Source organism: Eschrichtius robustus, chromosome 17 (assembly GCF_028021215.1).
Source record: "Eschrichtius robustus isolate mEscRob2 chromosome 17, mEscRob2.pri, whole genome shotgun sequence".
NCBI classification, from domain to species: Eukaryota; Metazoa; Chordata; class Mammalia; order Artiodactyla; family Eschrichtiidae; genus Eschrichtius; species Eschrichtius robustus.
This window is the reverse complement of record NC_090840.1, coordinates 58566407-58590589: the sequence shown is the minus strand read 5'-3', so window position 1 is coordinate 58590589 and position 24183 is coordinate 58566407. Positions and strand designations below refer to the sequence as shown.

General features: G+C 35.6%; 1 protein-coding gene across 1 annotated transcript in view; it reads right to left on the bottom strand.

The window, feature by feature from the left end:
• The window catches only part of PKHD1L1 (PKHD1 like 1), a 154049-nt gene that overhangs the window by 60807 nt on the left and 69059 nt on the right, over positions 1 to 24183 (bottom strand). The window contains exons 30-46 of the mRNA XM_068525490.1: positions 23560 to 23681; positions 21694 to 21826; positions 21078 to 21273; positions 19251 to 19393; positions 18669 to 18773; positions 17772 to 17960; positions 16825 to 16995; positions 16054 to 16280; positions 13983 to 14967; positions 10262 to 10510; positions 9382 to 9531; positions 7692 to 7866; positions 6553 to 6709; positions 5651 to 5807; positions 4322 to 4401; positions 3718 to 3847; positions 2575 to 2704 (exon numbers count right to left, since the gene is read on the bottom strand). Coding sequence (XP_068381591.1) covers positions 2575 to 2704; positions 3718 to 3847; positions 4322 to 4401; positions 5651 to 5807; positions 6553 to 6709; positions 7692 to 7866; positions 9382 to 9531; positions 10262 to 10510; positions 13983 to 14967; positions 16054 to 16280; positions 16825 to 16995; positions 17772 to 17960; positions 18669 to 18773; positions 19251 to 19393; positions 21078 to 21273; positions 21694 to 21826; positions 23560 to 23681 — 3499 coding nt within the window. The remainder of the gene's footprint in view (positions 1 to 2574; positions 2705 to 3717; positions 3848 to 4321; positions 4402 to 5650; positions 5808 to 6552; positions 6710 to 7691; positions 7867 to 9381; positions 9532 to 10261; positions 10511 to 13982; positions 14968 to 16053; positions 16281 to 16824; positions 16996 to 17771; positions 17961 to 18668; positions 18774 to 19250; positions 19394 to 21077; positions 21274 to 21693; positions 21827 to 23559; positions 23682 to 24183) is intronic.

Below are 24183 nucleotides of genomic sequence, written 5' to 3'. Positions count from 1 at the left end.
AGTAAGCTCTGCGTGATGCCCCATCAGCACTCACAGTCACCACACTGCAGTCCTACCACCCATTTACTTCTCTGTCCTTCCCATACCTGTCTCCTCCTCTAGGTAAGACACCCGTTAAATCATTCTGTATGCTGAGTACTTGGTCCAGTACGTGTCACAATTCAATCACAGTTTTTCACTGACTGAATAAATCAATGCAGAATGAATTCCTGAGGTAAGAAGGTAGAGGAATGGAGCCCAAATAGGAAGATGATGGAATATTCCAGGGTGAGGGGCTGAGAGTCTAAATTAAACTGAGTGCATTGAAAGCTGGTGGAAGAGGCATTTCAAGGACAGGGCCGAAAGAACCTGGTGATGTGCAGGAAGCGAAGAATGATGATAGTCAGAAGGTCACTAGGAAAGTTTTTATGAGGATCAAAATTAGACTGTAGGATTTAAAGGGAAAAAATGGATAGTGAGAATGAAATGGAAGAAATGGGCATAACATTTAAGCAGTTCAATAATTTACAGAGAGAAAGAGAGAGAGATAAGCTAGAAGAGACAGGAGACCAAAGTTATTTATTTATTTTTTCAAGATGGTGGGTGGATGGGGAAACCCATAATTCCAAAAGACTCAGGGAAGGAATTATAGGGGGAGAGGGCAGGGGGAGGTGAAGATTAAGGATGCTTGAGATAGGGTGTATCAATAGTACAAGATCCCTCAGGTGATTTGGACTGGCCTCTCCTGAATTCTCTTGAATTCAGGTGAACAGAGATTTCTTTAGAAAAGAAGGTTCCAGGGACTTCCCTCGTGGTGCAGTGGTTAAGAATCTGCCTGCCAATGCAGGGGACATGGGTTCGATCCCTGGTCCGGGAAGATCCCACATGGTGTGGCGCAACTAAGCCTGTGAGCCACAACTACTGAGCCTGTGCTCTAGAGCCCGTGAGCTACAACTACTGAGCCCACGTGCCACAACTACTGAAGCCCGCGTGCCTAGAGCCCGTGCTCCACAACAAGAGAAGCCACCATAATGAGAAGCCCGTGCACCACAATGAAGAGTAGCCCCCCTCGCTGCAACTAGAGAAAGCCCGCATGCAGCAACGAAGACCCAACGCAGCCAAAAAAACAAAAACAAAACAAAAAAACAAAAGAAAAGAAGGTACTAAAAAGCATTTTTATATGTTATATGCACCTAAATGTACCTTTTCTTCCTTTGTAATAATACCTAACACTTATCTAGCACTAACTTTGAGCCAAGTTCTGCTCTGTTTTACGCATATTAACTCACTTAGTCCTTACAGTAATTCTGAGATACATACTAACAGCATTCCAATTTTAGAGAAGCACAGAGAGGTGAAATAACATGACCTCAGGCCTAGTAAGTGGTATTGCCAGGGGTTGGACCCAGGCAGACTGACTTTAGAAGTAGTATTCTTAACCACCTGTGTTACAAACTCTGAAATAGGATTTATGAATTAAATAGTGAACAATGAGTTAGATTTGGTGGGAAACTCCTTAATTCTTGTTTCTTAAAACGAAATATCGCTAAACTAAATTCTAAACTTACTCTTTTATTTCATCCAGAAAAGCTATAAATGAGGACTTTCTATTCTATTTGTAAGCCCTGTCATTTTGCTGCTTTTTAATTTTGCCATTATGCAATTCCAAGGGCAGAGAAAAAAAGGGCGCTTATAAAGCTAAGTATATATTTAACTCTTCTTAACGTTTGCAAGTCTATTTTTAAGTTCGAAAATGACAAACTCAAAATGCCACCTTGAATTCTAATTCTATGTTGAGTCACGACCTTAACATAATTTAGCTGTTTCTTGTCATAAATTACTATTTGTTCTCTGATCAGCATCAACTATATCCAATTTTGCTATTACTTATAATTTGAACAATAAAGCAAAAATAAGGCTCCTCTTGCTTCCTCTCCCCACCAGTATTCTTGGTGTAGCTGTATTAGTTTTGTTCTTTTTATTTCTTATTTGCTAAAATATATAATTAAACAAATTAAGGGTCATAAGCAGCTTCGATTGTAAAATGTCAGACATGTAAAAGGTTACGTTAATCATCATTCATACTATAATTTCCTCCCTTGTATTCAATCATTACAAACAATTTTGCTCCATGGGAGCCACTGCCAAGACTGTAAGATAAGAAAGAGTTCACTAGCTTCTTTCAAAATGTGTTATTTGGTGGCCCCAAACAAAGAAGCTCATTTACATTTTTGCATGCATTGATGTACTTAGCTAAAGCTCTCACTCAGAGGTTTTCAACTGACTTTTAATAGCAGAATGCTTTTGTCAAACGAAATCTTACATGGGAACCTAACCATGAAAATGACTAAAATCTTTTATTAGTATATATTTATACTTTTTCTCATGGTAAATTCAGTCACTGAAAACTCAACACACTGGGGTCAACCCAATGTTAATATTTATCAAATACATATTTGGCTGTTCATGCTTCTTTATTCTAGGTTTCAAATTTAAATTAAGTAGTTGTGGACCTTCTGAATCATCCCTTGTTTACATAGTTTAAAAAAAATCTCTATTCTAAATCAAAATTAGCGGGTCCAGAAGACATCATACCTGTGTCCTGTGCTTGCAATTACAATCTCATCTCCTGGTTTCCATGTTACTGCTTCGTGTAAAATCAAAGTCCTTTCCCCTGCCTTTGCAGTATGAGCCAAACGAGTCCAAATCACAGGAACAGGCAGACCTGGAGCCAACATACAAACCGAGAATTTCCTCAGATGTGTTTTCTTGGATATTAAGACTTTCATGCATTTTAATCTTTTCCTGGATTGAATCAATTTTGAGAAAGTTCATTTTACCTTAGCATCTTATACCTTTCTCAAAAAAGAAACATTTAGAGTGCTTGCTTTATAAAATAATCAGGTTTGTAATAACGTGTATAGGTCTATAAGTTTTTAAAAAATCCTTCTGCAATGACATATCCCATTTATGATAATCTTTATATGAACTCAATATAAATGGTGTGATACTATTGATAAAATGGGCAGAGGCCTATTATCTTTGTCATTGTTGATAGGAATTGCTTAAATTGATAATCTAGAGACAAATGAAATGTATAAATTTCTGAAAATTCCATTAGTGTATATATTTAGCATAATGTAGGACATTTATGATCATAATGGGGTATCATGCTTATATATTCTAAACCTATAAAAGAGGTAGATTATTGCAATATAGAAGACTTCATATAAAAAGGATTCACACCATGCTTCCTTTAAATAATGCTACACTGATACCTCAAACATGATCATAATCATTTTTATTTGCTGATAATTTTCCACAGTATATATAGTTATAGAACAGTGCAAATATAAATTTATAGTTATATTTTAGAAAGAGCCCATTTTAAAATACAAATATAAGAAGTTATAATTTCTGCTTCTAGACTTAATGCCTTTTTGTTTAGATAGATGAATAAAGAAAACAATCAGTATGAACTGTTTCAAGTGCTAAATTATGCAAAGGATGTGATGGAAGGGCTTCCTAGGAGTGACCTTGGTTGTGAGTCTTGGTGGTCTGTAGGGGTTGACCTAACCTGGATAAAGGAGGGAAGAGATAAAGAGGGGTAAAGAGGGAACACGTAAAGACAGGAGAAGTTTGGCAAGGTTTCATTTAAAGAGAGTTATCAGGAAGATTATCTCTGGCTTCCTGGCTAGTCTCTCCTGGACCAGTTCCCTGAGTCCTTTTGGCCCGTACCATGCAGATCCAGGATTCCCTCCCGCACAGCCAGTGTTTTGGCGCCATATACCGGGAGCTCAGGAGATCGCAGGTGCCCATGCAAGGTAACGACCGCCTTGTGTTGAAATGGGGAGGCTTCCGTCCCAATCTGCAAGGGATTTCACAGGCATCATTCAGAAAGTAAAACTCATTATCCACAACTCTAATCATTCAAAAGCAAATTCTTTTCTTTTCTCCCCTCTCTTTTGAGAATCAATTGTTCCATTCTCAGTATCTTTCCTCCAAAAGATAAACCTTACATTTTTCGAGTCAGCCAAATATACTATGCCAGAACTTTGGAAAGTATATTGATTGACTTTAGCCACATCTCAGAGCTAATTTTTTTTTCTGCTCTATTTAAAATTCTGCTCTATGAAAATATGCTTTATCTTCCCATTAAAAGCACAAAAATATTCTAGGGAACTTTTAAAATCCAGAAAAAAAGATTTTATGCTAAGAATAGAGACCTACACAAAGATAAACCAGTGAGAGTTTAGCATAATTAACTGTCCATTTTACACATAATATTTTAAAAAGAAATGGAGAGGTTAGCAATGAATACAGATCAAGTTCTCTCGTATACCTGAAGAACGCCTCCCTCTGTAATTAGAATATTTTCTGCCTTAAGTTCAATGTCAGCTTCATCAAATATTAGAGTTCCACCTAAAAACCATACAATTTTGAAATATATCACAAGGAATATTCTTATTAAAAGCTATTTATTAAATTATACACTAAAATTTAATTTCTTATTCCTATCTGCTGTCACTATGCATATCACTTTACTTCAGCCCTTTGGCAACATGAAGTATAAAAACTTCAGACAAGAGCCAGGGAGCTGCTAGAAAATCAAACCCCAGGGCAGATTATTCCCCCTTGATCATTTGTTATTTTAAATGCTATTAAATAGTACAGCTACATGAATTCTAGTTCTACAAACACAGGACCTCAAAATATAAATTAAGAACAAAAAATTAAAATAAAAGAAAAACACTTTTTATAAACTATTGTAATGCCAACATTAGCTCTGAACTAATATGCACTAATTTCCAATAATTTGCACTAGCAACAGCTATAGCCTGATTAACATTATTAAAGAATGTGCTGAGATACATTTTTTAAGAGACTGATGTAAATTTGTGGACAGTGAAACTTTACCTGTCCAAAGGTTCAATAGTTAATAACTTCAAATAACTGAAACACTGCTATTGTTCCAGAAGGTAAAACAAAAACAAAATGCAAAGGCCTATGAACAGCTAAAACCATTATGGCAAAGTTTATATACTAAAGCCTCAAGTGTTTTACTCTCGCCAATTATTGTTTCTTTTACACACAATTGTCACAGTTCTGGTTATTTAGCTTGCTGTATTAAAAATAGGATATTAAGAAGCAGAGAGAACTTCGGGTAACAGTTGAAAGCAGGTTCACAGGCAAAGGTTAAATCACAACCTGGCATCCAAGAGGAGTCAGGGGGGTCATTTAGTATAGAATTTAACAAATCTCTATGATTTTTATAACCCCTAGGACCCAGTATACTAGTGTTTTTCTAAATGGGAAATACCTTTTTACTGTTGTAATCCACTCCATGTGCATTGGCGTATACACACACACACAGTTATTGAAACAAAAGTTTCATGAAACACTTGACTTTAAAAGACGCTTACCCATATAAAAGATGCAGTACACTCAGATATTTTCTATTCTATTTCATTAAAAGATTCTGGTTGCAACGCAATAAAAAATTTCATAACCACAAATTGATTATAATACTCAATTTAAAGAACTCAGTACTACACTCTGTATTCAAAACATGATACAACTATGGATGTTCATAATCATGAATTTTGATTAAATTAACTTCACAGAACCATTTCACAGGCAGAGTCTAATAAACAGATTTTCAGAAGTTTACCCTGAATAAGCAACATTTTCAGGATAGGGGTATTTTGATCCAGCAGAATTGTCTGTCCTTTTGTAATAACAACTAGTGAGCCATCCTCTGGGGGCGACGCTCCTCCCCACGAGAGGTTGGAGGACCAAGCATCAACATATAGGAAGTCAGCATTATCCTGTAATAGAACAAGAGAGACTTTTAAAGTTAGAGGTTTTATCACAATTCTTCATTTGATTCCTCAAAATGAAGAAATCTAACACAATGAACATTTTCATTAAGTATAACCTACTTCAAACATGTTAAAGCTGCCTGTTGATTAATTTCACAATAATAAAAAACTAAAAAAGCTATTACCAATTACCCTGCAATCCAGAATAATTAGAAGTCTGAACTAATAAAATTTTGGTAGCAAGCAAAAAAAAAAATAAACTACTTTAAATTTATTATAGTCACATCTTAGTTAGTTTTTGGAGACATTAACAAAGTAAAAAGTCCATTAATGGGACTTCTCTGGTGGCGCAGTGGTTAAGGATCCGCCTGCCAATGCAGGGGACACAGGTTCAATCTCTGAACCAGGAAGATCCCACATGGCGTGGAGCAACTAAGCCCGTGTACCACAACTACCGAGCCTGAGCTCTAGAGCCTGCCAGCCACAACTACTGAGCCCACGTGCCACAACTACTGAAGCTCGTGCGCCTAGAGCCCGTGCTCCACAACAAGAGAAGCCACCACAATGAGAAGCCCGCGTGCCACAACGAAGAGTAGCCCCCGCTTGCCACAACTAGAGAAAGCCCATGCGCAGCAACAAAGACCCAACACAGCCAAAAAAAAAAAACCAACAACTCCATTACCAATTACTTCACCTCCCATAAGGCTAGTTTTTCTATTGCTGAGACTACTCCACCCAACAGCACTGTTACCAGTTTGGCCATGCCGATGCTTCTGATGTTGACATGCACTGGAGCCCACCCTGAAGGGGTGTGGGCATTTGTCATGCAGATGATATATGTCTTGTTGGAATACTCAATATCACATTTGGCTTCAGCTATGGTAACAAGAACATCCTGTATATTTTCACTGTAAAGTAAAAAAAAAAGAAAACAAAACACTGACGTTTTCCTCAAATTTCTAGGTCACACTGTCAAACCCTATTATTCATACACATTATTGTAAAAATAATGATCTTACCCTATGAGCTATCAAAGTGCAGACTGACACTCTTTTTCAGTAGTAAAACTTCAAAATTTTTGTTGAGAAAATATTCTCAAAATATTTGTTGAGAAAAAAGTAAACAAAGAGATTAAGAGGTCAGGAAATAAAATTGTACAAACTAGCAAGTATTGCAGTGTTGGAGAAAAACTGCTTGGGTTCAAATTATTGAGAAATTCTACATTGGTCTCCAAGCAGGCACCTATGTAAGACACTTTCAGCGATCATCTTGCCTATGTGACATTTTTTGTCACATTCACAGACTTTGGAACTTAATCTCCATGTAAAAATACAAGTCCAAGGTAGTTATAGGTACTTGAGGAATTAACATTGCCCGCTATGATTTAAACGATCTGGGGTTTTGAAGTCAAACTTATGTACTTGAAGGATGATGATACGGCAGTACATAAAATTTGAGCCAAAATAATGAATATGTTTATGAAGAAGGAACCTAAACAGTTACAGTGAAATGGATGAAGAGATGTTTCATTGAGCCAATGAAGCAGATGATGGTTGGAGATGAGATTCTGGGGAAAGCATAACAGGAAGGTGATTTATACTTGTGATGTTACTTACTAAGATCTGAGGAAAGTTATTTAGCCTCTCTAATTTTAGTCTGGTAGCCATAAAATGGTATTAAACAATATCTAAGAAGGTAAGGCAGGAAGTTTCTATGGGGTAGAAAGGTTCCTGACACAGAGTATGTAGTCAGTAAATGTAGTGTGGCTTTTGAGCAGGTGGGTACACTTTACGTGACTATATTCAAACACTGTCCTGGCGCACGACAAAGCAGGCATAACGGCTGGAGTCCGGAAAGATGCACTGATGTATATGCATGTGAAGACAGTACCTGAAGCCTGATCCCAGGACTGTAAGTCTGGTGCCCCCTGCTGTACTGCCTCTCTTGGGAGCTATTTCAGTGATGAATGGAGTCATTGACATGGTGTATATAAAAGGAGTCGTGGACTGAGATGAATTCTTCCCATTGACCACACTCACTTCACAGGCTTGCTTGGGTCCCCTGCCTATGATAAGAGGAATCAAACGGAGTTCGATTCTGCCATCAGGCCCTTATTCATGTCCAAAACCCCAAAATATTTTTAATAACATCTTCCTTTTCCCAAAGTCACTTTCACAGGCTCTATGTGAAGTAATAAAGATCTCTAGCAATAGTCAAACACATCACAAAATTCACGCACATTATCAACAGGGGAAAAACCCTTAGATCCTCCCTCAGAGCCTCTTATTGTAGACAGTTCTAAAAACCTGCCTGTTTGGTTTTCCAGTGCTAGAGGATTCAACACTGCAAATTAGAGAGGAAGGAAGGAAGAATGGCTAAAAGCAAGCACTCTGACAGCTGAAAGCGAGGTAACAGACAGAAAAGCTACAAAAACTCAATACAAAAACGCTGAAAAAAGAAGCGGAGCTATTGTTAAGGCAAACAAACCTTGACAAATCTTTATAGCGTTACTGCATTAAAAAAAAAAATCAGAATACAAACTCTGATGTTGAAATGATAAGTAAGCCCAGTCACAAAAATGTTACATTTTCTTCAGTATTCTTTAAGAAGTCGGAAGAAGCAAAAATGTTTAGAAAAGCTTCATCAAATTTTGTTAATGTTTTAAAAAATGTTTGTACATAAACCATATCCTTTATTCATCTATTTTATTCTCTTTAGTTCTTCTTAAATTCTGTTAGATAATTAAAATCTGTTGTGTACTTAAAATACCAGATACTTAAACTTCACAGTAACCCACTGAACTAGGGTTAATATTGTCTCCATTCAATAGATGAACAAACTGAAACAGAGAGGAGTTACTTAGCTGAGGTGACAGTTACTTAGCTGAGTTACTTAGCTGAGGTGACTTAGCTAAGTTACTTAGCTACTAAGTAACTTAGCTAAGTTACTTAGTTACTTAGCTGAGGTGACAGTTAGTGGCAAAACAAATTCAGGAGTTCCTTAGAGCCCAGGCTTTTAACCACTAAGTAAAAATAAATAAGAGTAATAATAATAGCAAATCACATATCATGTTTCAGATACCAGTCTATCCACTTCACATACATTAACTTATCAAGCCTCACAATAAGTAGGCTAATGTGATCATTTTCATTTTACAGAAGAGGAAACTAAGACACAGAGAGCTTGAATAACTTGCCCAAAGACACAGCTTGCATTTGAATCTTGGCAATGAATTACCGGAGTTCACCCTCATAACCATTATACTATCCCCCCTTTAAGGAAAAGTTAATACTCCAATAGGAACTAAAAACATGTTCTCCATTTGGCATGCTCTTTATGTGATAAACTGAAAAACTGCAATTTACTAAAAACAATTCAGTCTAACCCAAATGTCATGAATCTTGGAAAATATTGTAAGCCTAGAAAACAAAATTCTGAAGAAATTGCTTAAAATCAGGAAATTCATAAAGGTGATTCAATTGTCCCAAATGAACACAAAAAATTGAAAAAAGAAATTCAGAGTGATCTCTATAAAATTAAACGTTCTCAAAGACTTCCATTCTTTTTTCTGACTACTTACCATTATTAGGTGGAATTTCACATAATAATGTTGTGCAATTAGATTTCCGTCTGTCAACGGCACATTTTGAGCCACACACTAATACAACTGAATTCTGTGGATTAAACCCAGTGCCTGTCAGAGTCATGGTTTGACCACCACCAAAGCTCCCTAGTGAAGACATATAAAAGGGAAAGACAAAGTTAATGAAAAGAAAACCTCCTCTGTACATATATTTAACTTTATTTTAACACCTGAAATGGAAGCAAGTTTCATTAAATGAAAAGATGCGTAGAACTGAAATTATTTATATTATATTATATTATATTATATTATATTATATTATATTATATTAGTGCAACAGAATCTCTTTTGATTGTAGTTTTTTAAAACCTTCACTGAGTAAATGTCACATTTGGTCATTTATTTAAACTACTTCTAGGAACTAAAATTTTATTTAAAAGAAATGCCACAAAGAATTTGAGTAGTCAAAACACAAATGTAAAGTTACCATTTTAGTTAAAAGCACATTGGTTGTGCTTAAGGTTTTTAACCACTAAAATAATTTTCAAACAGAAAAAAAATACTTATTTAGATAGACATAATTACAGGCCAGTGATATCTAAACATGATTTAAAAACAATGTCCAAATATAACCTGGACATTTTCAATAGTATTAAATTTTAAATAAATTATATAGCTCAAGAGAAATACAGACATTAAACAAATATTTTAAAATGATTGATACCCTTGCATGCTTATTTGATGCATAAACAAAAATATTTTAGTGTGTTATAGGAACTACACATTTTAGCAGGGTTTGAAGAATATGTTTCTTTCTAAATAAGTGTTTACTGAAACAATATAAAATATTTCTAGGTTCTGGTACATTCATGCCTACCTTGGCTTGGATGAATATTGTGAATAGTAAGTGGGTACTCAAATACGACTGTGGACACAGCAGAGCCTTTTGTCTTATGATGCATCATAACAGGAAAAGTGCCACCAGCATGATCTCCAGCAATGCATTGCAATACAGTATCATTGACCATGGTCACATTACACTGAATGTTATTTATCATCACTGAAATTTCCAAGATATCAATACCAAAATTTGACCCATTGATCTGAATTTCAGTCCCTGGAGGACCTTAAAAAAAAAAGCAAACCATATAAATATAAATATATACCTAAATTCCAATACTTGCACATGCATTTAAAGATATACCCATTTACTTACATAAACAAAATAATATCCAGTATTTTAAAACTAATATAAATACCAACAGTACATGTCATGTCATATACATTTTGGCTATAATTTCATTGCAGTCTGTGGTATCTTGATTATAAGATATTTATCTCAATGTTCATTATTTTCCAGCATATCTGTCCATTCTACAGATGAAAGTTGTAAGTTACTAATAATTCAGGCTAATGGAAAAGAGAGAAGATCTAGAATGTCTGAAGAATGAATGAACGCCTGAGCAGTGGGTGATGGGTTAGAGCATATTTAGGGATGAGGTTTACTTTTTAAAACTTTTGGTACTTTCCTGATATTTGCAACCCTTCTGATGAATGGACTATTTTTCTTAATTCAAATATTTTCAATATATATGACTTGATAAACAAATTATGATATATAAATAGGTGTAAGATAGTAAATACAGAAACAAGGAATTAAAGACTTATAGATGAGTGTTGATGTTAATGCCTTGAATAAATGTACATAGAATAAAGTATTTCAATCCTTCTGTTCCCTTCCTTCCTTCTTTTGACAAAAAGCATTGAGGGCATTACACACATGGAATTTTTCACAGGGCATCCAAACACAGACCTACATACCTAAATAATAAGTGAATAGTTATTAATCAACATAACTTGTTACAAATGCAGAGTCACCACGTAGTAGTTTGCTTTTAATTCAAGTAGTAACAGTAAAAATAACCACATAATTGACCATAGTAAGTGTCACTGAAATGTAAGTTGTCATTTTAAAGACCATAGATATTAATGAGATCTTTCATGTTAGGAATAGTTTTAAGATACAAGATTAAAAAATGTTTTCAGGTCTTAAGTTTTTAATCTTCACTGGTATTTTCACCTTTCATATGGAAGTGTTCTAAGTGTGATCTATACCTTGCCTCTTCAGTAAATAAAATATTGGGTTGGCCAAAAGGTTCGTTCGTTTTTTTCTGTAAGATGGCTCTAGTAGCACTTAGTTGTCTTTAACTGCATTTGAAACAATTTTGTTAGACTGTATGTGACAGCTGTCATATCAGCGTGCATTTAAAAAAAGACTTATCAAAATTGGTGAATTTTTGTGTAGCCATTTTAATATTGAAGATGGAAGAAAAAAAAGCAACATTTTTGGCATATTATGCTTTATTACTTCAAGAAAGGTAAAAATGCCAACTGAAACGCAAAAAAAAGATTTGTGCAGTGTATGGAGAAGGTGCTGTGACTGATCAAACATGTCAAAAGTGGTTTGCGAAGTTTCGTGTTGGAGATTTCTTGCTGGACAATGCTCCACGGTCGGGGAGACCAGTTGAAGTTGATAGCGATCAAATTAAGACATTAATTGAGATCAACATTATAGCATGCAGGAAACAGCCGACATACTCAAAATATCCAAATCAAGTGTTGAAAATCATTTGCACCAGCTTGGTTATGTTCATCGCTTTGATGTTTGGGTTCCACTTAAGCGAAAAAAACCTTTTTGACCATATTTGTACATGCAATTGTCTACTGAAACGTCACAAAAACGTTCTGTTTTTAAAACAAATTGTGATGGGCGATGAAAAGTGGATACTGTACAATAATGTGAAACAGAAGAGATCGTGGGGCAAGCGAAATGAACCGACACAAACCACACCAAAGGCCAGTCTTCATCCAAAGAAGATGATGTTGTGTATATGGTTGGAATGGAAGGGAGTCCTCTATTATGAGCTCCTTCTGGAAAACCAAACGATGAATTCCAACAAGTACTGCTCCCAATTAGACCAAGTGAAAGCAGTCACTCAATGAAAAGCGTCTAGAATTAGTCAACAGAAAACACATAATCTTCCATCAGGATAACGCAAGGCCGAATGTTTCTTTGATGACCAGGCAAAAACTGTTACAGCTTGGCTGGGAAGTTCTGATTCATCTGCCGTATTCACTAGGCATTGCACCTTTGGATTTCCATTTATTTCGATCTTTACAAAATTCTCTTAATGGAAAAAATTGCAATTCCCTGGAAGACTGCAAAAGGCACCTGGACCAGTTCTTTGCTCAAAAAGATAAAAAGTTTTGGGAAGATGGAATTACGAGTTGCCTGAAAAACGGCAAAAGTAGTTGGAACAAAAGGGTGAATACGTTGTTCAATAAAGTTCTTGGTGAAAACGAAAAATGTGCTTTTTATTTTTACTTAAAAACCGAAGGCACTTTTTGGCCAACCAAATAGCTCAGTTCTCACTTGTCTACAAGTCTCATCTATCTTCAGATACATTGTTTTGAAAGATACATTCAAAGAGAGATGAGGCAGAAATGGTTCATGGAAATAAGGAACATATGCCAATATCTAGTTCTTCATTTGCAATGATTACAAATATATGGGGAAGTATGCCATTGCTACTGTTAATATTTGCTTTTTAAAATTCTAAATGAGAAAACTTGATGTCTAAAAGAAAATTTCAATAGCAAACTTCTTGAAGGCACAGAACACATCTTACCCAAACCTGATACATTTCCTGGCACTGTAAATTAACAAAGACTCTTTTTAAAAGGCCAACATTTAATAAGTTCTTTATTAAAGGAAACTTTTAAGTTGCATTATATGAATGAGATTTTTTAACCTTATGAGGAAGGTATCTGCATGTGTAAGGAAACTAATATTTTAAGAAACTCGTCCAAAGTTTCACCACTGGAAAGTAGAAGAACCAAGATGTGAATCCAGGTATTAAGGCCATGTTCTCAGCCATTAGACTATAGCTGCCTCTTCAGAAATCATTACATAGATGATAAGCATTCCAATAGCTTGAAGATGATCAGAAACAGCATAACATAATGACAAAGGATCAGGAAGACATCTGAATCTATTCTTAGCTCAGAAGAACAAGTCATACTAAATAATTAAGTAAATCCTATTTTATAATATTTTTTCCACCTGAATGGGCCAATTACCCCCTTAAAAAGAATTCTGTTGTGTTAATAAGTTAATAATCAATTGCAGTTTCCTGGAAACAAGATACTCTAAAAAATTCTCAATGTTAATAGGATGAACTACTTATGAATTTTAACAGGTATTTCCTGTCATACTAACATTAATGACATAAATTAATGACCAATTTTAGTCTACAGGTATCCATCTATTTCTTCCTCATTTTGAAATTTAAGTGAAGTTAATGGGGATTTTGTTTTAAAGCAGAAATGGGAATTTGGCCAAAAATTTTATCCCAAGAATGTGCAAAAACTAATCACAAAATAGAGACTACACAGAACTCAAATCCCATTTATTGATTAAGAGGGTTTGTCTAAAAACACATCCTAAAAATCATTTGTAAACATTATTCCAATTCTATGCTAGTAAATATTACTGATCATATTATATCAAGACACCAAAAAAGCAGGTATTGGTGTACCTGTACTTGGGACAACTCCTCTGAGAAGTGGAGTATCTTCCAAGGCATATGTAAATGACAGAGGTGGATAAGCGACTGCATTCACAGAGATCTTTACACTGACCCTTCCAGCTGTCCCTGCTGGGGTACGGCAGTAGACTTCACTGGAATTGACAGAAATAATTTGGCAAGGTTCATCCCCAACAGTGACTGTGGTGTTGCCTGGATAGAAGCCATTTCCAGTGATCATCAAAGTAGTGCCACCACCAATGCTTCCAGAAGTTGGTGTGACACATGCTACTGGGGGGCTGCTGACAGTAAGGTTTCCCAGAGCTAAACCTTTCGTTCCCACCACAACACTAAGAGAATAAATTCCAGCCGGAAGAGGAGTCACAAGAACAGTGATGTTATTTTCATTAACATCGATTGCTCTAAACTGTTGGTTTCCAATGAAAACAGAAATGTCCTCCAAGATAGTGCCAAAACCTTCTCCTTCAATGAGAACTTTTACAGATCCTTTGATGGTGTTTGGGGAGATTCTTGTTACAAAAGCAGTGATGCTTTCTAAGTATAAAAAGCTGCAGTTCCCTTGACACAGGGCAGCCACTCCGTGGATCAGAACATCTACCTTCACAAGCTGCTGGGGAGCAGGAGATGTTTCACATTCAATGGCTGTATAATTCACTGACACAACTTTACATGGAAAATGACCCATAAGGACTTGTACACCAGCAGAAGAAACTGCAAATCCAGAGCCTTTTATGGTCACTTTTGTCATTCCTGTAGTTGACCCTGCATTTGGTAATACCACGTCGATGTTTGGCAAAAGTACAAATCGCCTATCAAATTCACTGGACAGCGTGTTGATAGCAGTGCCCAGATTGTAGACAGTTACTGTGACAATTTCCCTGATGCCAACATCCATTGAGTTTTGAGGGTCAATATGACACACAATGGAATTATTACTACTTTCTTCTACAACACAGGGATAGCTACCAATTGTAACCTGAAAATAAAATGAACATGAAAACAAGTCAATACATTACTCTAGTGTGAACTTAAATTTTGTATTAGCAACAACTAAATTTAAAAAATTGGGGACTTCCCTGGTGGCGCAGTGGTTAAGAATCTGCCTGCCAATGCAGGGGACATGGGTTCGAGCCCTGGTCTGGGAATATCCCACATGCCGCAGGGCAACTCAGCCCATGTGCCACAACTACTGAGCCTGAGCTCTAGAGCCCGCGAGCCACAACTACTGAAGCCCGCACGCCTAGAGCCCATGCTCCACAACAAGGGAGGCCACCGCAATGAGAAGCCCGTGCACCGCAACGAAGAGTAGCCCCCGCTCTCCGCAACTAGAGAAAGCCCGTGCACAGCAACAAAGACCCAACGCAGCCAAAAAAGCAATCAATCAATCAATCAATAAATTAAAAATAATTGATCCTGTGCAAACTTTTTATTCATGCAATTAATTTGGGGGCTGATTAAGGCATATCTTGGATTAATCTTTAACTAAATTATGATCATACACAAATGTTCACAGTTACATTATTGATAATAGCCAAAAAGGTGAAAACAACCCAAATGTCCATGAACTAATGAATGGATAAATAAACTGTATACACTATGCAGTGGAATATTATTCAGTCATAAAAAGAAATGAAGTACTGCTACATGGTACATCATGGATGAACCTTGACAACGTTATGCTTAGTGAATACAGCTAGTCACAAATGACCACATATTGTATGATTCTATTTATAAGAATATTCACAATAGGCAAATCCACAGAGACAGAAAAATTAGTGGTTGTTTAGGGCCAGGAAGTACGGAGGGGTTGGGGGTAATATCTAAGGACTGTGGGGTTCCTTTTTGGGGTAAAGAAAATGTTCTAAAATTGACTGTGGCGATGGATGCACAACTCTACGAACATACCAAAAGCTTCTGAATTGTGCACGTTAAATGGATGAGTTGTATGGTGTGTGAATTATATCACAATTAAGCTGTCATAAATTAAACTACGAGGTTATGGATGAAACATCTTCCTTTTATTGTGTATACAGAAGTAAAAAGGAGATCTTTATATTCTTACCTTATTAGCACATGTGAGATTACTGAAGCCACGTCCAGTAATTGTTATCAATTCATTTAGTGTTCCGATGGATGGACTAATGTTGCTTATAGATGGTGAAAAACAACTTGAAAGCTCAAAGAGCAATCTATCCGAATGTGCAAACCCGGTACTGTTCAGGCCACACAGGGGTTCTGTTGCTAGGCAGCCTGTTACAGAGCTTTCCAAGCGCAAATTCACGGGTCCTCCTTTAGACAAAAGAACTGCCTGTAAGTCATGGATAAAATTCTAAAACAAGAATTGTTTTCAGACTGCATTACTCTAATTTTGATGATGGTGGTTTATATTCTGGTAAGTATTTTTTTCCCAAATGACAAGAGGAGCCCCAGGCGGTACAAAGTTAAAAGAAAGACCTGGACAAAGATGATACAGTAAAGAGTGAATATAAAATTAATTTATTTTTCAATTTGTCTAAGGCCAGACCCTATGAGGAAAATAAAACCACATCATCTCACATTTTAATATATTTTCAGGCACTTACAGAGTATCAGAACTTTTTCACATTAACATCTCATTTGAGGCACATAAGGATTCTGGGAGACTGACAGGACAACATTAACATGATCCCCTTATTTTATAGAATAAATTCTAGCCTCAGAGCAGTCCCGACCTATTCAGGGTCATGCGGCTAGTGAGAGACAGTTAGCCCCAGTCATCTGCCTCCTACTCCAGAAAGGTTGCATATACCCTGGGTCACCGAAGTGACAGGGTTTCCACCTTTAACCTGCTTACCCTGAGCATATGTGGCTTCAGTGCCACCCACAAACAGGTGCAGGGGAATGTGCCTGGTTTCAGCTGGTAAAACGTTAATGACTCCTTGGAGAAAAATGGAGCGAGCCTCATCAACATACCCGCTGCTATAATAATGGATTCCAGGTGAAGTAAATTGGTAAGAAAATGAACCTACCATAAAATGAGATTGTACATAATAAATACAAGCAATTAATGCATCTTTGAAAAGAAATTTGAAATAATCATTCAAACGCGCATGCAGATGACAGGTTTCTTAATTTTCATGCATGTGATATTTCAATAGGAAGTAGTAAGGAAATGACTATAAAGCAACTATAAAATGTCTATAAAAGCTGTCTTGTATAATGAAATTACATTCTAGGAAGGCAAGATCCAGCATTAATTTTTCTAGAGAAACCATGTTAAATCTGGCATAATTCACAGAATCTTAAAGAAAAACTCAACATGCAATGAAAAACTGTGTTCATGAGTAAAAAGTTCAAACTGCTACATGTGTAGAACAAAACAGGCAGTCTAAAAGGCACACTGTACGCTAAGTTGTCCTAGAAGAAAGACTGATTTTAAAGCTGATTCCAATCAACAGAAGTTCATACTTGCTATCAGATTGGTATGATTAAAACATGTACTTCAATTTTCTTTGTATTTTGCTTGTTTCAATATATTTTTCTGGTTGATTATTCCAGAATGAATAGAGATATTTCTGATATCAAAACTCATCTCTGATGTATAAAATACCTTGCTGACATTCATTTAGAATATTTTATAAATTTGTAATATTTTTACCATAGCAATAAAACGCCAGCTAAATCATTTTGTGTATTTGTATATATTATTTATGCAAAAGTATTTTAAATCTAAACAGATTTCTTTTTATTATATCTGGGAAAAAGAAGCATGATGCAAAACGTAACAAAGCGGAAACATACCTGATGCAGATTTTTCTCTTCTATTGGTAAATCCTTTGCCATCATAAATTACACTTCCAGGACTGGAGACAGAGAAAACTCTATATCCTATTCCCCTGAGATATGGATGTGCTTGCCAATGCCATGTCACTGTGTCTCCCACAGACACATTTAAGACTGATGGTGACCAGGCATAACCTAATCCGTGTACTGGGAACAAGAATTGAGTCATATTTTTAAAGAAAAAAGGAAAAGGAGTAAAAATTCTTAATAATTATCTTTGAAAATATTGCCTTTTTACACAGCCATGAGTGAAAAAACTTTTTAATTAACATAAAACTTTTACATGTCTACTTTAAACACATAATAAAAATAAACAGAAATAATGGAAAGTAACAAAATGAGAAGCTAAGGAAAAGATAAACCACACAACTCCAAAACTGATGACCGAGAGGCAATTTGAAAAAAATCAGAGTCAATAAACAAGTTGTTCAGAAATGTCACATGGAATATTTTTAAAAGCTCTGATCAATTCTTTAAACACAAAAATTTTCTCAGGCATTGAGGCATGCAAAAATCTACATAATTTCTATTTGAATATTTATTTAGAAACCCATAATGGAAAACAAACTATAGTAATTCAAGAGGTTCTATACTGCAGTAAAACCAAGTGGCAATTCCTGAACTTGGAAATCTTAAGCCTAGCCTTCTAGACTCAAGTCTACTACTGCTTGCTGATTCATTCTATATGTGGCCCCCTATGTCAAGTGGATAAATTCTAGACAAACTATTAACAACTTACACAAAGAAATAACAATAATTATTCTCTGAATACTTTGAAGTATTATAAGTAAAAATCAAATTAATTCCAAGGTAACATGTCTCCATTATTTACAGCAGATAAATGTTGTCTGATACCTGAATCTTCCCCACTGTTGGTAATCCTGAATACTTTCCCTGTTGAATGAACAATACATTTTATGACATTTTCTGATGATGATGTCACATTGCAAGGGAAGGACCCTAGAAAGAAAAAAGATGGGGGAAAAAACATTTTCTTAAATAGTTTTTGTGAAATACAGAGACGAAGTATAATTAGTAAATAGTCAAGGCCCTGCAAGAGCTCCCCATTACATAGTAGGATCTTTGGTACTTTTTTCTGATAGTAATCATGTTTGAGTACTGATTAGTTTTAGAACTAATTAGTTCTAATTAGTTTTAGAACTAATTAGTTCTAAAACTGACTAGTTTTAGAACAGAGACCTCTCCTTTTTTAAAGTGTTCTATACACATTAAATATTTGGTAATTATTTACTGAAATCAAAAGCAGTGATTTAGTTTATTTTTACCACCTAACCAAATACACTTAACCTTTTACATGCTAATAGAAAAACAAAGCTTCCACGACTGAGAGTATTTGTGTAATAACGCAGCACCTACAGCACATCATTTAAGATGAGAAAAATGATAACAGTCCTCCTGTGAGGATGAAACTCTTACCCAAAAGCACAGTGTTCTCAGCTAGTATTGTGCTGAATCCCAAACCCATTACAGTGATTTCAGTTCCACCATATAAGGAGCCCTTCTGTGGAAACATGTCGGTCACTTGCAAAATATACTGTATAGAAGCATTTAATTTGTCTCTGCAAAAGAAACATTAATAGATATTTCAATGAGAATTCCATGGGGTCATGTTGTTAAACTCTTCTTAGGACCTGATTCATTTAAGATGAAGTACTTGAATATTTAATAAGACATTGCTTTCTCAAACTAGATAATCTGATAATTATCATGACCTCAATTTGGTTGGATCATATACATATATAATAGTTGTCTCCCTAATATGAAAATTACATTTCTGAAAATCCCATGGCAGAAGAATTTGAGATGGAAGAACTTAAAATACTATGGGAAAAATAAGGTTATGAGAACTGAGGTCACAAGAAATACATGAAATCCTTTAAAATATTTTATCTTGTTATTAGAATAAAACATAAAGGCATAAAAAACCAAAAAAAAAAAACCCCAAAACCCATAAAGGCAGCATTATCTATAAAAAAGAATAGTAATGAAATTCCATACATTTAATATAAGTAAAGTTTTGTGCAATTAATTTGAATTTATCATTCTATATTTGTTGAAAACTTGTCATGATCTCCCTTCCCACTATTTCAACGAGAGGGTTTTAAATTTACTTTGCTTTGTTACAATGTATCTGCTAGGAGGCCATCAAAATGTACAGTGCTTTTCTGACCTGACATATAGAGCTGACTTCCACATCCCAGCTCCCACCATAACTCAAATGAGTCTTTGTGTTAATTTTTATCTAACTTCCTCATCATAACTGAATTGGTAGTTTTTGAACCACCACCCAAGTACCCAGTTTTGTATGCTGTCAATTCTGCCCATTATATCATCAAGCCAAGGCACAAGCCAACAGCTCTTCTAGAATCATGTGAGCTCTGCCCTGTGAATCTAAGAGGGGATGTAGTTCTGAGGTTTATGTTTACTGTTGCTCTTCTTTCTTCACCTCCCACAAGACTCTTCTGCAATGATCTCTCCTTCTACTCTGACATCAGTTTTACTTGCCTTTTTTTAATCCCTAAATTCCAGTTTTCTCTTTTTCTAAGTACTCTAAACCAGTAACTTCCTTATGCCAGAACTAAAATTTTACCCATTGACAAGCAGCTTCAGGGAAGAAAATACTAAACATCTATTTAAAGGAAAGTTAGAGTTGGAGGAGGATTCTCTCCACCCTCTCCTTCACCTGGCAGCTCCCACCCATTTCTTGGCTTACTTGTCACCTTTTCAGAGAACTCTTTCCAGTCCCCAGTCCCTCAGGAAAAATTAGCTCTATTATATGTCCTTGTAGCACCTGGGACCTCTTATCCATAGCCTTTTTCTCATTTATAATCAAGTTATTGATGTAATCATCTGTTTGAAATCTGCCTCCCTAACAAAATTGTGGGCATCATTAAGGTGGGGGACATGTCCCTCTTATTCCCCACTATAAATCCAGCACTGAGAAAGTGCCTGCCCCCCAATAACTTCTTGATAAGTATTTCCAGAATGAATGAAAGTCATGTGACATATACATAAACCTAGTTCTGCAGAGAAATCTTACAACCTAATCTGAATGGTATTGGTCTCAGACCTAAGCATCATACTGCACGTTATGAGATATTTTCAGAATCTTTTGCAAAAGGAATTGTAGAAAGGTGAAAGAGCAACTGAAATATTATAAGGTTAATGACTATTTCTCTTCCTATCTCAATATATTAGCACCACGTGTTCCACAACTCTCAAAGTTTATGGTCATTACCATACCTTGTTGACGCAAAACCCCAGTTTCTGACTTCTACACATATACCATGTTTTCCAGGAGACAACTTGGGCAAAAGGCATCTAATATCTGTGAAGTTCCAGTGAAGGACCTGGCAGGATTTTCCTCCAACATAGACCTCCATGTTTTGTGTGAGTTCATTTCCAAAGTTATAACCCTTAATTGTTAAATTAACTTCTCCTATTATTTTAAAAGAAAAGTTTTACAAAAAGAGTCAATGTATTATCTAGTGCAAAATTTGAATATTAAGTCAACCAACTCATCTCTTATGTTTCATTGGATTTAGGAAATCCTAACACTTTCAGAGGTAAAAGAAAATCAATGAAAGAGTTGATAGCTGCCACATGGAGATAAAATTCATGTTTAATTGTTTAACAGGGAAAAATATGGCAAAGAACTTTAAAAATTAATATTTTTCTTATTATTGCACATGTTCAAAGTGATATAATAAACAGACCAATTTATGGTTAAAAAAGAAAACCTGTGACAGGTTTTGCTTTAAGAAACACAACTGCAGAGAAACTGCTTCAAAAGCCTTTTTAGAAATGGTATACACATACATATATATCAAATGACTAATCTTATTGAAGAATTTCTTACCCAGTATTGTCCGTACTTTGGGACTAAAATCAGTTATAACTGGAGTCTGTAAACAATTATAGCTATAAGCATTCTTTGCCATGGCTTGAAATCCACTGGTAATAACTGATATATCAACTGTACCCTCAATTCTCTGAAATAAGAGGAAAAATATAAAACAATTAGAAAATATTAAATGTTGAGATACAGAAATTCAATGGCTAAAAACAAATAGAATTATTCAAAACAAACTTCCAAAGATGTTTTCTTTTCAAAGTCATGAATCAGAGTTAACTATCAGATATTTAGAAAGTTGTGGTGTCAAATGTAGGTTGCACGTTTGAATTCTTTAGATAAAGCTACATGATACAGTGGTTTTGTGGGTATTTATGATCAATTCAAATGCATCTATAGTATCGGATTTCCCAGGGTTCTGCAATATAGTTCAGATGTTCTGGACAAGTGAGTCTCTCTCTCTCTCTCTTTTTTTTTTTAATAAATTTATTTATTTATTTATTTACTTATGGCTGCATTGGGTCTTCCTTGCTGCGCGCAGGCTTTCTCTAGTTGCAGCAAGGTGGGGGGGCTACTCTCTGTTGCGGTGCGCGGGCTTCTCATTGCGGTGTCTTCTCTTGTTGTGGAGCACGGGTTCTAGGAGCGCGGGCTTCAGTAGTTGTGGCTTGTGGGCTCTAGAGCACAGGCTCAGTAGTTGTGGCGCATGGGCTTAGTTGCTCCGCGGCATGTGGGTTCTTCCCGGACCAGGGCTTGAACCCGTGTCCCCTGCATTCGCAGGCGGATTCCTAACCACTGCTCCACCAGCGAAGTCCCTGGACAAGTGATTCTCTAATTAATAAAGCATACGATACTTAAAGTTTTGAGTTTTTTGCTCTTAAAATAGGCTTGAATGTAATTTTTGTTCCTCTTCATGGACAAATGACATTATTATATACTTTGCTGACATAGTTCCAGAATCCAAGACTGAAACCTAAGAAAAATATTTGTTGCTTTCACCAATACAGCACCTATACAATTCCCAATTAGGAAAAATCATTTTCCTAGCATCTAGTACTTAGTGCACATTCAGTGTTTAATTGAATGACATAATTTAAACAAAGCTTTAATTTACTATATCCCCCAGATTCTCATCTCCATCATTCAGTCCAACACATGCTCAAATTCACTTTTCCTACATCAACTACATAATAATTCCCACACTTAATCTACTACGTTTTTAAATATTAGTGACTGAATTCACTCCTTTTGCACATAGTAAGTAAAACAGAGTCTTGGTTTAAATTTAAACACTATTTTAAAAAATAAAGAACAATGACTGGTCCTAAGATGTAATATTCCATGGGAAACTTTACACTGTGTGTGTTTTGACAACAAACTGAAACGTTAACATATTTAAAATATATATTCCTTAAAAAAACCCCAAAATGTCTAGAATGGCTTCCTTGAATTTTTTAGACTATTTATTACTGCTATATCTTTTTCATCCTTGTATTTACCTTGTCAACTCCCATTCATCATCCTTCCACCTCTGATAGGACATCAACTTCTCCATGAAACTCTTCCTGACACCCTCTCCCCACTGTATTTTATCTTCATTTTGTGTCTACTTCTATCATTTCAAATGGAACACACTATTTAACATTGGTTTATATGTATGTCTTCCTCAATGATGTTAAGTATCTAGAATGTGGAAGATAATATTTTGTATTTGGATCTCGGCAAAAAGTGTTGAAGAAATAATTGTTAAAGAGCATAACTGAAAGTCTGCACTTGCTAGGTAAATAAGGCATTTGTTTAACCCTTTACTGAGATGTTCCTTAATTCATACAATTTCAGACTTAGAAGAAAAATGACTGAAATCAGATGCCTTACTTTTGGTGTTCTGCAGGTTATCTTATTCAAATCCCTTTCAATTACATTGCAGGTTTCATTTCCGACTAACACCTTTGAATTTTCATTAAAGCCAGATCCAGATAGAGTCAGAAGAGTACCACCTTCATAAGTAAAAACACAAAATCAGACAACAAAAACACATTAGATTAACTATAACAAAAAGACACTTTGGCAGTCATCTAACATCATTCAAGAATTGTCTAATCATCCAAGAGACAGGCTGGCAAGTAGATCAAGGACCAGCCTCGAGGTATATAGAATCATCACCACATACCCAAGTCTGAGCTCTGGAGTCTGGAGCTGTAAAGGGGCTGGGCTAAGTGATTTAATGAAATAACACAGATTTGCAACTAACATTTGTTTTTGTGTCTTCATCCTAAAGAGAAATTATGCTATTTCTATTTACTCAACCAGTGGGAAATGAGAGTGAATTAAGACTCATGCAAAATCCCAGATTTTAATACCTTTAAGTAAAAGAAAAACTAAGAAAAAATCCCAACAAAATAAAAATAACAAAAAATATAAAGACAGAACACACCAAAAAGATCAAGGCCAAAGCACAAAATCCACAATTAAGCATGGTCAAACAAACAAACAAACAAA